Here is a 13,289-nt window from a genome sequence, read left to right as displayed (position 1 = left end):
AGAGTTACATATCGAAACTTAGTTTGCAAGCAAACTTGTCAATCCCCTTTTGTTTGTTTAAAATCTAAAGATTTAAGAAATCAATGATATATAGTCATAAGTACCAAACAAGCCCGTCTAGCTCAGTTGGTAGAGCGCAAGGCTCTTAACCTTGTGGTCGTGGGTTCGAACCCCACGGTGGGCGAATACTTTTTAAATTTATTTTGGAGTAAAGTAGGATATTATTTGGGAGTAAATGTTAGGATATAAAGTCGTTTTAGATGGACATTTAAGCCAAGCTTTGTACAAACATCTAAATATGTTGAGCCCCACGGTGTGGGCGAATAATTTTTTAATTTATAAGGTCTTTGACAATCTCTCTAGATATTTTTTAATTTCCGGCGCTGCCGCGTCCTCTAGCGCGGTTGCCGGAGCCCCTCCTTGTCTTTTCTCTCTCTTTGTCTTCTTCTCTTCCAGTTCATCTCTGTGTTCTCTGGTTCTTCTCTGTGGCGGAGGTGGAAATCTCCCTGAAGTTCTCCGGTTCAGATCTGGAGCTTCCATGGTGAAATCGGTGGGCTTGAGGACGGCTCGCTCCTCATCGTGTCGGCCCTCGTTGTCCTCTCTATCTCCTGTAGGTACTTTTGTGGCTGTGTAGCCGAGATGGAGTTGCTTGGTTCTGGTGGCGTGGGTAAGGTTCAAGTTGGCTTCCGGCTTTTTAGCTTGTCAAGTGGGTACTACGTCGGAGGAGGTGTGCCCAGCTGGTCCCCTTGCTCTATATGGGCTTGGCAGTTAAACGGGTGTACACGGTCTCGAGAAGATGGGTTGGAGGCAGCAATCTTCAGCTTCCTTCTCTGAACGACGGCATCGTCAGTTGTGGACCCTCCTCATGCTGCCGGTTTGGTGTTTGTTGGATGAGCTAGACGGTCCGGGTTTGATTCTTTGTGCAGGTTGCAACTTGTGAGTTTGCTTGAAGCTGTAGGAAACCGTGTGTTTCAAGGTTGAGGCGCCTTTCTGTCCGGTAGCTCGCGACAACTGGTTATTCACTCTGTTATGTCTGCTCCTTAGGTTCCTTCTGTTAGTTTCAATTTCAGCATTCTCTGCTACTAGTTAATCTCAGTGATATCTGTAAAAAATTTAAAAAACTTGGTATAAAATCTTAACATTTTACCAAAAAAAAAAAAAAAATAATAATTTATCTTGGAGTAAATATGTAGGATATAAGTCGTTTTAGATGGACATTTAAACCAGCTTGTACAAATATCTAAGTACCAGATGATAATTCGCGCATGCAATGAATGAGTTATTATATTAGTGTATATTAAATGATTTTAATATTTTTACAGCGCTACAATCTTTATCGACAGTTAGTAACAAATACAAATGTTGGTCTCTTAAATGTATCATTGTTGTCGAATAATTAACGTATTACAGTTTATTTTAATTATTTTAAAAGTTCATATGCACAAAAGAAAATTAAGTCTTGCGACTGACACAAATCACCAAAATCAGATACACAACATCGATATAAAATGACAAAAGAGAATTAAGTTTTCTTCTCTCGATTTGTTTACTGTTGACTCTCCATAATTAATTTCATTTTCTAAGTCCATAAAATTGTGCTTTCGTTCTCGTTTCTGTTTCGCTGATATGAGTTTTTTTTTAACTTTTTCTATGAATTCGGTGAATTACATAAGTGTCAATTTAAAAAAATGGACATCTGTAAAATTGGTTCCACTCCATATACATAGTTAAAAATCAAAATTTTGAAAAAATTCACCGGCAAACTCTATTCGCAGGTTAGTATTCAAATCTAATATCAAGCTGTTATAGAATGTAAGTGTAGACTCGAATATAAATGCATGTCTAGTATATATTCATCATTTCAGTCTAAAAATCATCTAATTGTAAAAACAATAAAACAAATTACTTGTTTTATTAACCTATACATTTGAGGTTTAGTTTAAGAATATACCGATAAAAATATGTATAATATTTTATCATTCGTATATATTACTATGTATAAACTAAGAACTGTTTGATTTATTAAATGATAAAACAGAAAATTATAATAAATAGCTCAAATCTCACATTATTACAATATAATAGCTAGATATGATATTAAAAAGAAAAAATATTAGACGAATGATCAAATCTCTCATTCTTCGAACAAACTCAAAAAGAGGTGATTGAAATCTTGTCATGATATTTCATTAAAAGATTTTAAGAATAAAAATAAAATAAAAACTAAAATATTTACTCTAAATGAAATAATATATATAGTGCTTCTAATATTAAAAATCACTTCAATTTGAAAAAATGTATTTATGGGATTGTCAGGATCAAATAACGTATTAGAAATCACATATTTAAAAATAATTTGTATACATAAAAGTATATACAGTAGAGTAAGCACATAAATCAAAATCAATATTTTTGTTTATCTACAATCATGTTTTGCTAATAAATCAAAACAATCTTTTTTTTTTACTTTATGTGGTATATAATTAAACTTTAGTGATATTGACATATATATATAGTATATATTTTAATGTAAATATTGGTTATTGACACTTCCTATTCATATGATTTTATTAACATTTGTATATTTGCTGTAACAAAAATTAAACTTTTAATCACAAAACTTTTAAAATGAGATTATCAATAAAAAGTTCAAATTAAAATATACTAAGATCTCAATTTTCAATGCAAATTTTAAAATAAAATATTTATATAGTATATAATTTAATTTAAACGTTATTAATATATATATATATAAATATGAATATCTTTAATGAGACTTCTTATTCATACGATTTATGATTATTTGTATTTTTTTGAACAAAAAAAGTTAAACCATTGATCACAAAATTTCAGTGTGGAACTTTTACAATTTTTTTTTTGTAATTTATAGTCGTTTTACAAAATTTAAAATATAACATATAAGAAACAAATTAAAATTTTTTATTAAATGGTTATATGATTGTTTAATTTATTTAGTAATATAAATTTAAACAAAAAAGAAAGAGGATACAAAAAATTGTTACCAAATATGTATTATTTATAATCATTAATTGTCATATATATGTTAATCATATTAGGATATTCCGAGCTTTTATTTAAGAAAACAATTGAAGATATTCTTTTGTACACTACTAATCAATTGATAATTAGTTTAGTAAAATGTATAATATATATTAAGAATCATCCTATTGATGACATGTGGCTACGGAAATATATTGTAATGCTCCATAATTAATATATAGGGAATATGCATGTATGTTTCAATTAACTCCATTCTAAATTATATAATTCTACAGACTGTATGTTTCAACGTTTCCTTCTTTTTTCATCATCATCATCTACATATGTTGTAACATGTCCTTAACCACTTTGTGTGCTTTACGTTGAGATTGATGATGGCATCATGGGGTCGAAGATCTCAAGATCTTAGTTCATTGGTGGCTTAAAGAAGCACACTTTTTGTCATCTTTTAGATTAAGATTAGATTTGCATCAGTTCTTACAAAGCCGAAAAGATACAACACCTTTCCGGAGCCATAAGCCGATGTGGTACAAGTTATCACCCGGAAACAAAGGAAACTAAACTTGACTCCACAACTTAATGAAAACAGGGAGAGAAAGAAAGCCTAACAAACATACTAGAGTACAACTATATACTTCAAGAAAGACGGAGCTGAACGGAACCAAAAGCAGAATTGATCAAGAAAGCAAACAAGGCCACTTCTTTAACACAAGAAACCATGAGAGAAAAAACCTTCAACCGACAGCCAAACGCTGACACATACACGTTTGGCAATTGACTACTCCAAGACCGACACAATTGAGCAAAAACTCCAAAGCCCCTCACCAAAAATTCCGGAGAACCCATAGGTTGCAAACCAAGTGACATCACAACTTCCCCGCTTCAAAGCTTCACCAAATGAAATCAAAATAGAGCGCCAAGGTTGAATGACAAAACCTTACCAGAAACCACACACATCAAAACCGGATGCCACAAAGAAGAATTGACAGCCCCAAGACCACATTAGATAGAATCCAAACCATGGCTCGAGACACTTCTCCATCTAAACAAATTGCCAAACCTAACAGACTCCAGAATGCCACAGACCTCTTAAGCCCCTTTTCTTCAACACATCAACCGCGGAACATAGATTGAGATAGATACGAGCTCGAAAATCATCGCTGTATCGCTTAAAAATCGCCTAACCAGAATATTCGATTGAAGAATTACACACCCACATCAGGCCGATATAGAGAAGCAATCCAAGCTAACCAAAAAGTGATTACAAAACTCAATCTCTATCAAAGATTCTCAGTCATCAAAAAACCTCAAACAACCACACACTAATGATAAAACTTCACCAAACTCAACATCTGGAGGGAAGTAAAAAAGGGAGATGTTCAGGAAAAAAACGAGAACCCAAAAATCCGCGCCGGAATCCTACCATCATTCTCCACACCACTGCACAGAAATATTCGGGACCTCAGCCTACTGACTCTCCAACCCAGCTCGAGCAAGCATGGAACCTAAACAAACCCAAGAAACTTGGTAAATATATGATACATATATGGTTTTAGTGAGAGGTTCTGATTGGGTTTGTTTAGATTCCAAGCTATGCTCCGACTGGGTTGGAGAGTCAGTAGGCTGAGTCCCGAATATTTTTTACAGTGGCGGGAGAATGATGGTAGGATTCAGGGCGGAATTTTGGTTCTCGTTTTTTCCTGAACATCTCCTTTTTTAATTCCCTCCAGATGTTAGTTGGTGAAGTTTTATATTAGTGTGTGGTGTTTGAGGTTTTGATGAAACTGAGAATCTTTGATAGAGATTGAGTTTTGTAATCACTTTTTGGTTAGCTTGGATTGTTCTCTATATCGGCCTGATGTGGGTGTGTAATTCTTCAATCGAATATTTGGTTTAGGCGATTTTTAAGCGATACAGCGATGATTTTCGAGCTCGTATCTATCTCAATCTATGTTCCGCGGTTGATGTGTTGAAGAAAAGGGGCTTAAGAGGTCTGTGGCATTCTGGAGTCTGTTAGGTTTGGGCAATTGTTTAGATGGAGAGTGTCTCGAGCCATGGTTTGGATTCTATCTAATGTGGTCTTGGCTGTCAATCTTCTTGTGGCATCCGGGTTGATGTGTTGTGGTTCTGGTAAGGTTTTGTCATTCAACCTGGCGCTCTATTTTGATTTCATTTGGTGAAGCTTTGAAGCGGGGAAGTTGTGATGTCACTTGGTTTGCAAACTAGGGTTCTCCGGAATTTTGGTGAGGGGCTTTGGAGTTTTGCTCAATTGTGTCGGTCTTGGAGTAGTCAATTGCCAAACGTGTATGGTCAGCGTTGGCTGTGGTTGAAGGGTTTTTTCTCTCATGGTTCTTGTGTTAAAGAAGTGGCCTTGTTTGCTTTCTTGATCAATTCTGCTTTTGTTCCGTTCAGCTCGTCTTCTTGAAGTATATAGTTGTACTCTAGTATGTTTGTTAGGCTTTCTTTCTCTCCTTGTTTTCATTAAGTTGTGGAGTCAAGTTTAGTTTCCTTTGTTTCCGGGTGATAACTTTAACCACATCGGCTTATGGCTCCGGAAGGTGTTGTATCTTTTTCGGCTTGTGTAAGAACTGATGCAAATCTAATCTTAATCTAAAAGATGACAAAAAAGTGTGCTTCTTTAAGCCACCAATGAACTAAGATCTTGAGATCTTCGACCCCCATGATGCCATCATCAATCTCAACGTAAAGCACACAAAGTGGTTAGGACATGTTACAAACTATGTAGATGATGATGATGAAAAAAGAAGAAGGAAACGTTGGAACATACAGTCTGTGAATTATATAATTTAGAATGGAGTTAATTGGAAACATACATGCATATTCCCTATATATTAATTATGGAGCATTACAATATATTTCCGTAGCCACATGTCATCAATAGGATGATTCTTAAATATATATTATACATTTTACTAAACTAATTATCAAATTGATTAGTAGTGACAAAAGAATATCTTCAATGTTTTTCTTAAAAAAGCTACGAATATCCTAATATGATTAACATATATATGACATTAATGATTATAATAATACATATTTGGTAACAATTTTTGTATCCTCTTCTTTTTTTGTTTAAATTTATATTACTAAAATAAATTAAACAATCATATAACCATTTAATAAAAAAATTTAATTTGTTTCTTATATGTTATATTTTAAATTTGTAAAACGACTATAAATTACAAAAAAAAAATGTAAAAGTTCCACACTGAAAATTTTGTGATCAATGGTTTAACTTTTTTGTTCAAAAAAAATACAAATAATCATAAATCGATGAATAAGAAGTCTCATTAAAGATATTCATATTTATATATATATATATTAATAACGTTTAAATTAATTATATACTATATAAATATTTAATTTTAAAATTTGCATTGAAATTGAGATCTTAGTATATTTTAATTTTGAACTTTTATTGAAATCTCATTTTAAAAGTTTTGTGATTAAAAGTTTAAATTTTTGTTACAGCAAATATACAAATGTTAATAAATCATATGATAGGAAGTGTCAATAACCAATATTTACATTAAAATATATACTATATATATATGTCATTATCACTAAAGTTTAATTATATACCACTAAAGGAAAAAAAAAAAGATTTGTTTTGATTTATTAGCAAAACATGATTGTAGATAAACAAAAAATATTGATTTGATTATGTGCTTACTCTATGTATATACTTTTATGTATACAATTATTTTAAATATGTGATTTCTAATACGTTATTTGATCCTGACAATCCCATAAATACATTTTTTCAAATTGAAGTGATTTTAATATTAGAAGCACTATATATTATTTCATTTAGAGTAAATATTTTAGTTTTATTTTATTTATTTTTTTTTTTTTTTAAAATCTTTGAATGAAATATCATGACAAGATTTCAATCACCTCTTTTTGAGTTGTTCGAAGAAGAATGAGAGATTTGATCATTCGTCTAATATTTTTATCTTTTTAATATCATATCTAGCTATTATAATTGTAATAATGTGAGATTGAGCTATTTATTATAATTTTCCTGGTTATCATTTAATAAATCAAACAGTTTCTTAGTTTATACATAGTAATATATACAAGAATGATAAAATATTATACATATTTATCGGTATATTCTTAAACTAAACCTCAAATGTATAGGTTAATAAAACAAGTAATTTGTTTTTATTGTTTTACAATTAGATGATTTTTAGACTGAAATGATGAATATATACTAGACATGCATTTATATTTCGAGTCTACACTTACATTCTATAACAGCTTGATATTAGATTTGAATACTAACCTGCGAATAGAGTTTGCCGGTGAATTTTTCAAATTTTGATTTTTAACTATGTATATGGAGTGGAACCAATTTTACAGATGTCCATTTTTTTAAATTGACACTTATGTAATTCACCGAATTCATAGAAAAAGTTAAAAAAAAAACTCATATCAGCGAAACAGAAACGAGAACGAAAGCACAATTTTATGGACTTAGAAAATGAAATTAATTATGGAGAGTCAACAGTAAACAAATCGAGAGAAGAAACTAATTCTCTTTTGTCATTTTTAATCGATGTTGTGTATCTGATTTGGTGATTTGTGTCAGTCGCAAGACTTAATTTTCTTTTGTGCATAGAACTTTTAAAAATAATTAAAATAAACTGTAATACGTTAATTATTCGACAACAATGATACATTTAAGAGACCAACATTTGTATTGTTACTAACTGTCGATAAAGATTGTAGCGCTGTAAAATATTAAAATCATTTAATATACACTAATATAATAACTCATTCATTGCATGCGCGAATTATCATATCTGGTGGTACTTAGATATTTGTACAAAGCTGGTTTAAATGTCCATCTAAAAGACTTTATATCCTACATATTTACTCCAAGATAAATTATTATTTTTTTTTTTTTTTTGGTAAAATGTTAAGATTTATACAAGTTTTTTAAATTTTTTACAGATATCACTGAGATTAACTAGTAGCAGAGAATGCTGAAATTGAAACTAACAGAAGGAACCTAAGGAGCAGACATAACAGAGTGAATAACCAGTTGTCGCGAGCTACCGGACAGAAAGGCGCCCTCAAACCTTGAAAACACACGGTTTCCTACAGCTTCAAGCAAACTCACAAGTTGCAACCTGCACAAAGAATCAAACCCGGACCGTCTAGCTCATCCAACAAACACCAAACCGGCAGCATGAGGAGGGTCCACAACTGACGATGCCGTCGTTCAGAGAAGGAGCTGAAGATTGCTGCTCCAACCCATCTTCTCGAGACCGTGTACACGTTTAACTGCCAAGCCCATATAGAGCAAGGGGACCAGCTGGGCACACCTCCTCCGACGTAGTACCCACTTGACAAGCTAAAAAGCCGGAAGCCAAACTTGAACCTTACCCACGCCACCAGAACCAAGCAACTCCATCTCGGCTACACAGCCACAAAAGTACCTACAGGAGATAGAGAGGACAACGAGGAGCCGACACGATGAGGAGCGAGCCGTCCTCAAGCCCACCGATTTCACCATGGAAGCTCCAGATCTGAACCGGAGAACTTCAGGGAGATTTCCACCTCCGCCACAGAGAAGAACCAGAGAAACACAGAGATGAACTGGAAGAGAAGAAGACAAAGAGAGAGAGAAAGACAAAGGAGGGCTCCGGCAACCGCGCTAGAGGACGCGGCAGCGGCGGAATTAAAAAAAATATCTAGAGAGATTGTCAAAGACCTAAAATAAAAAAATTATTCGCCCACACCGTGGGGCTCAACATATTTAGATGTTTGTACAAAGCTTGGCTTAAATGTCCATCTAAAACGACTTTATATCCTAACATTTACTCCCAAATAATATCCTACATTTACTCCAAAATAAATTTAAAAGTATTCGCCCACCGTGGGGTTCGAACCCACGACCACAAGGTTAAGAGCCTTGCGCTCTACCAACTGAGCTAGACGGGCTTGTTTGGTACTTATGACTATATATCATTGATTTCTTAAATCTTTAGATTTTAAACAACAAAAGGGGGATTGACAAGTTGCTTGCAAACTAAGTTTCGATATGTAACTCTTACCATACAAAATCATTAAATGCCTTCAACTAAAAGAGTCAGAATCTCGCACAAAAAAAAGGAACAATTCTGATCGAGAAAAGCGAACACATTTTGAAGATGCACAACCATGTCCATGTAACACAGGACAGAGAAGAAAAACTAACTACTCTGTCTTTTGTGAGTCTTGACTTGATTAGATTAGCAGATTGCTTATAACTTATCTTATGATAAGTAACTCAAACCTCCCTGAGGAGCCTTTAGGTTTTACTAATCTAACTTATCTCCTCCATTCTGCATGTTGCTCTTCTTGGACTCCTGCTTGATCTACAACTCATAAAGATATACCACTAAGTAAGGAGTCTATGCAAGTAAAGTATTCAAGAAACATATCATCAATATGATGTTTTTGTTCACAATTGTATAGCTTATAACTTTGGTTCTGACAAGAGATATACTGCTAATGTGGGGATTTGTTTTACCTGCTGAAGAAGCTTCTTTTGGAATCGGTAACCCTGATGAAAAGTAAGAAAAGTATTAACATATTGTCAATGATTTCATCCAGAACTACTAAACCAGAAAGGAACTAAAAAAGTTCAAAAAACTCACTTTGTCAGTTCCATAGATGTAATCACAGTAAGTGAAACTGAAGCAAAGTTGCTTTGGCTTTGTCCTCCAACGTAATGATGGTAATCATGATACTCAGCTCCACCATAGAATGGAATGAATTCGTCAGTGTCCATGGAAAATCATATCTGCAAAACAAAATCAAAAAACAAGTCAACCTCATATTGCACACCTGCTTGTTTGCTTTTAGATAGTTCTAAGTTGCTCACCAAGACATCACCTTATCATTGAAAGATATTTTCATGCTCAACCATAGAAAATGCTCACCAAAAAGGCTAAAACAATCCTCAAAATCTAAAAGGGTCTAGAAAGTATCAGAAAAAGGCTAGTGCTTTACCTTATCCCCACAAAAAAAGGTAAACCACTATTGAAAGATCCCACGGAGCCATTATAAAGTAAAACTTTCATAGACATACTAACAAAGGAAAGCATATAACTTTAGTAAAAAAATTCAAAACTTGTTATGATGCAATCCAAAGTAAAAACAATGGATCTACCATTAACCATTTTCCTTACCCGCTGTGAGTCTCAATGGCTTCAATCTGGCGCAAAGCAATCCACAACCAGAAGGTAATCATGTGTCCAGGAGCATAGCAGGTCCAAGAAGAAAGTCGGAACCCCCAAGAAGCAAAACCTCAGCCCAGTGCGCATAAGGAGCGCGTACCCAATAGGAGCAGTGTACTCATGATGTATATGATGAATCTTCTCGTAACCCCACTTGGAATGAAAGAATCTATGAACCCAGTAGTTCGTATAGTCCTCCACCAAGAAGTACACCACTAACTGCGCCGCAATCTCCCCAAACGACGGTAACGGCAACCCACTCCGAATCTCAATCATCTGTTCCCAATTACAGATTCATCAGACAAAATCTCCAACACCCACAAGCCAAAGATCGAACATTTATTATTACCGGATTGAAGGATAAGAGACGAGCTGCAAAGGGCCGACGACGAGGATGAACATCTTCATCACGTCTCTGTAGCAGCGGAACATGTCGGAGAAGGAGTTCTTGACCTTGGGCTGAATCTTGTACCGATCGAACCATCCCGAGGCGGATCGCGCCAATTCGACGAAGACGAGAGGGAGGGGGGGACGGGGAGAAGATGAGGAAGAGGAGGAAGAGGAAGAGGATGTTGTGGCAGTATAGGTAGTAATCTGACTTCGCGGCGGAGTAATCGAACCAGAGAGACTCGAGGGTCGTGAGGTTTCGGCCTAACGCCAGAGAGGCATCTTCGATCGTTGCGTAAGGGATCATTGTTTCCGGTGGACGGAGAAGGCGAGAGATGGTCGTCGTCGACGTGGGAGATCAGAGAGAAGAGAGTAGTGAGCAATGAGAAAGAGAGTGTCGTTGTTAGCTGGATTTTGTCTGTTATATTTTTTTATATTTTTGTTATATACTGACTTGGCGAATATTCGTGGTGATGACGTGCGTAGCGTAGCAGTTCACAACCAAGTGTGATGTCACGTGACATGCACTACTACTATGTTTCTGTTGAACGGATTAAACCAAAATCACCAACTTTTTTTTTGTTTTTGACCCAAGGCAAAAATCACCATGATGTAAGGAATCGATCTAATGACACCATATTTTATAATAAAGGGCTATGCATGCGTTTGAACAAGTTAGAAGTTAGAACATTCTCTACAATCTCATTTTCATATATCATATGCTTTCAATATACAGTAGTTCAATGTTCACTAAGGTGTGCATTTTGTGCTATACAAAATCAATTCTCCTGACCAAAAAACTGTTTGTCTCCACAATATTATTGCTAGCAAAAAGTTACTTTCAGAATTTTCATATAATACAAAAACAGTAGTTTGTTAAAGATGTACACATCATGCACTGCAGCACTGACATGGACACTATCCATTATATGTACTTGTTCTTAAGTTGGCCCCTGAGGAGTTTAAATGTATATTGCACACAATTTACAATCAAGATTTTCTTTTACTTTTGTGCAGTGTCCCTTCTTACTAGGCCTATTAATTTATATGCAATTGATCACATATATGATCCATGATTACTGTCTAACTAAACGTAAATGATCTTATCCCATGATATGCATGATCACGAACATTGATTAGAAATTGGACTTGAATCCACAATATCAACTCCAGGCCTTTTTTGTAACATCCCGGGCCCGGCCCAAAAGGAAACTCAAGTGCAGGAGGCCCAAGGAGAAGAAAAACCCTAGACATAACCCCTCTCATTGCTTATAAAAAGAGAAGTTTCCCTAGGGTTCAGCCACAAGAGAGACAGCAAGCGAAGCCCTGCCTGAGCAGAACCCTGCCGCCGCCTCCGCCTCAAGCCGCCGCCGCTCCATCTCCGGCGAAGCCAGCCGCCAGCCGCCCGCGAAGCCTAGCCGCCGCAACCGAGCTCCTAGCCGCCGCCTCCTTGATTCAGTTTCGTGCAAGCAACTGAGATCTGAACCCTAAAGGTAAAACTAAGATCTCTAGCTCTAAGTCATTGGAAAATGACAGATTCTAAACCCATCTCTCTCTTGTGTGAATCCGATTCTCAAATCAGATCTCGAAGTGACTGTTCCCCAAACCTAGATCCAGATCTACTTCTGCAAAAAGCTAAGGTGAGGACTTGGTTGTGAACTTGCCTCATGTTGAGTAACCAATGGGACTTAGTCCTTTGTTAATCAGTTCTAGATATTGTGTGTATGTGTGATGTGATATGTGATTGATCTTGTCTAGACGATAGTACGTGTTGAAGTGATAAAACGTAGGCATGTTAGGGTGGTCAAGAATATGATGATAAGGTGTTGAGACGTGTTGTGAATGATAAGTGAAAGATGTAAGAATAAGTACGAATAAGGGATCATATAGAGAGTCTAAGGAAAGTATGTGGGGTAGTAGTCCACGCTAGGTATCCATAGGAGATGTCGCCAATCCACAAGAATATGGAAGCACCCATAGGAGATGTGGCCAATCCACAAGAATATGGGGTAGAAGCCTAGTTGGGGCTACCCACTGATGAAAAGAACGAAAAGATGAAAAGGATGTGCATTGTAGGGTCTTTAGTTCATGTCGGGTAGTATGGGTTTCTGTGTAATAGACCTTAATAGCTCATGACTTGTGATTGTTTGCTCTTCCTGAGTTGAGCTCGTGGGTTCCTAGAACCTACCCTCACTGAGTATTATGTACTCACCCCTCTTTTTACAGGTAGGGCCGAGAGGAGCGGGGAGTAGATGTTCGTATGGTGCAAGTGTTTTCTCGAGTCTTTCATTTATGACTCCTTTCTTTCAACCATTTCTTCTTAAGTTTTTATTCGACATTTCAGTTTTGTTGAGTTTGGTTTTATGTAAGACAATTTGAGTTTTAATAAGAGTTTTTGAACGAAAAAATTTGGGGTAAAGCATTTGATAAGGTTCATCGGGCCAAGGCTGTTACAATTGGTATCAGAGCCAGTTAAACCCACCCGGTGCTGTCCCGGGTGGGAAGGCAGGGTCGGGTAGATAGAAGTAGTAAAAAAAAAAAAAAAAAAAAAAAAGGGTTTCAAAAGGACTTCTTCCGAACGTTTTTCTAAGTGTTTCATAAAGGAGTTTAAAAAAAAAAAAAAAAAAA

At 35.4% G+C, this 13,289-nt stretch overlaps 1 protein-coding gene and 2 non-coding genes across 3 annotated transcripts; 1 reads left to right on the top strand and 2 right to left on the bottom strand.

Annotated features, from left to right (window-relative positions):
* Window positions 1–111: 111 nt before the first annotated feature.
* On the top strand, window positions 112–184 carry TRNAK-CUU. Its single transcript has one exon. It is a non-coding gene; the product is annotated as a tRNA-Lys (tRNA).
* Window positions 185–8,921: 8,737 nt separating this feature from the next.
* On the bottom strand, window positions 8,922–8,994 carry TRNAK-CUU. Its single transcript has one exon. It is a non-coding gene; the product is annotated as a tRNA-Lys (tRNA).
* A 127-nt stretch (window positions 8,995–9,121) lies between these two features.
* On the bottom strand, window positions 9,122–11,001 carry LOC106376550 (methylsterol monooxygenase 1-1). The gene is given in 9 exon segments (XM_048760846.1): window positions 9,122–9,410; window positions 9,566–9,598; window positions 9,693–9,730; window positions 9,733–9,813; window positions 9,816–9,838; window positions 10,227–10,302; window positions 10,305–10,370; window positions 10,373–10,811; window positions 10,813–11,001. Coding segments are annotated over 9 exon segments (969 nt in total). The 5' UTR covers window positions 10,969–11,001; the 3' UTR covers window positions 9,122–9,353.
* Between the last annotated feature and the right edge of the window lie 2,288 nt (window positions 11,002–13,289).

Source organism: Brassica napus, chromosome C6 (genome assembly GCF_020379485.1).
Source record: "Brassica napus cultivar Da-Ae chromosome C6, Da-Ae, whole genome shotgun sequence".
In the NCBI taxonomy this organism is placed as follows: Eukaryota; Viridiplantae; Streptophyta; class Magnoliopsida; order Brassicales; family Brassicaceae; genus Brassica; species Brassica napus.
This window is presented reverse-complemented; position numbering and strand designations above follow the sequence as displayed.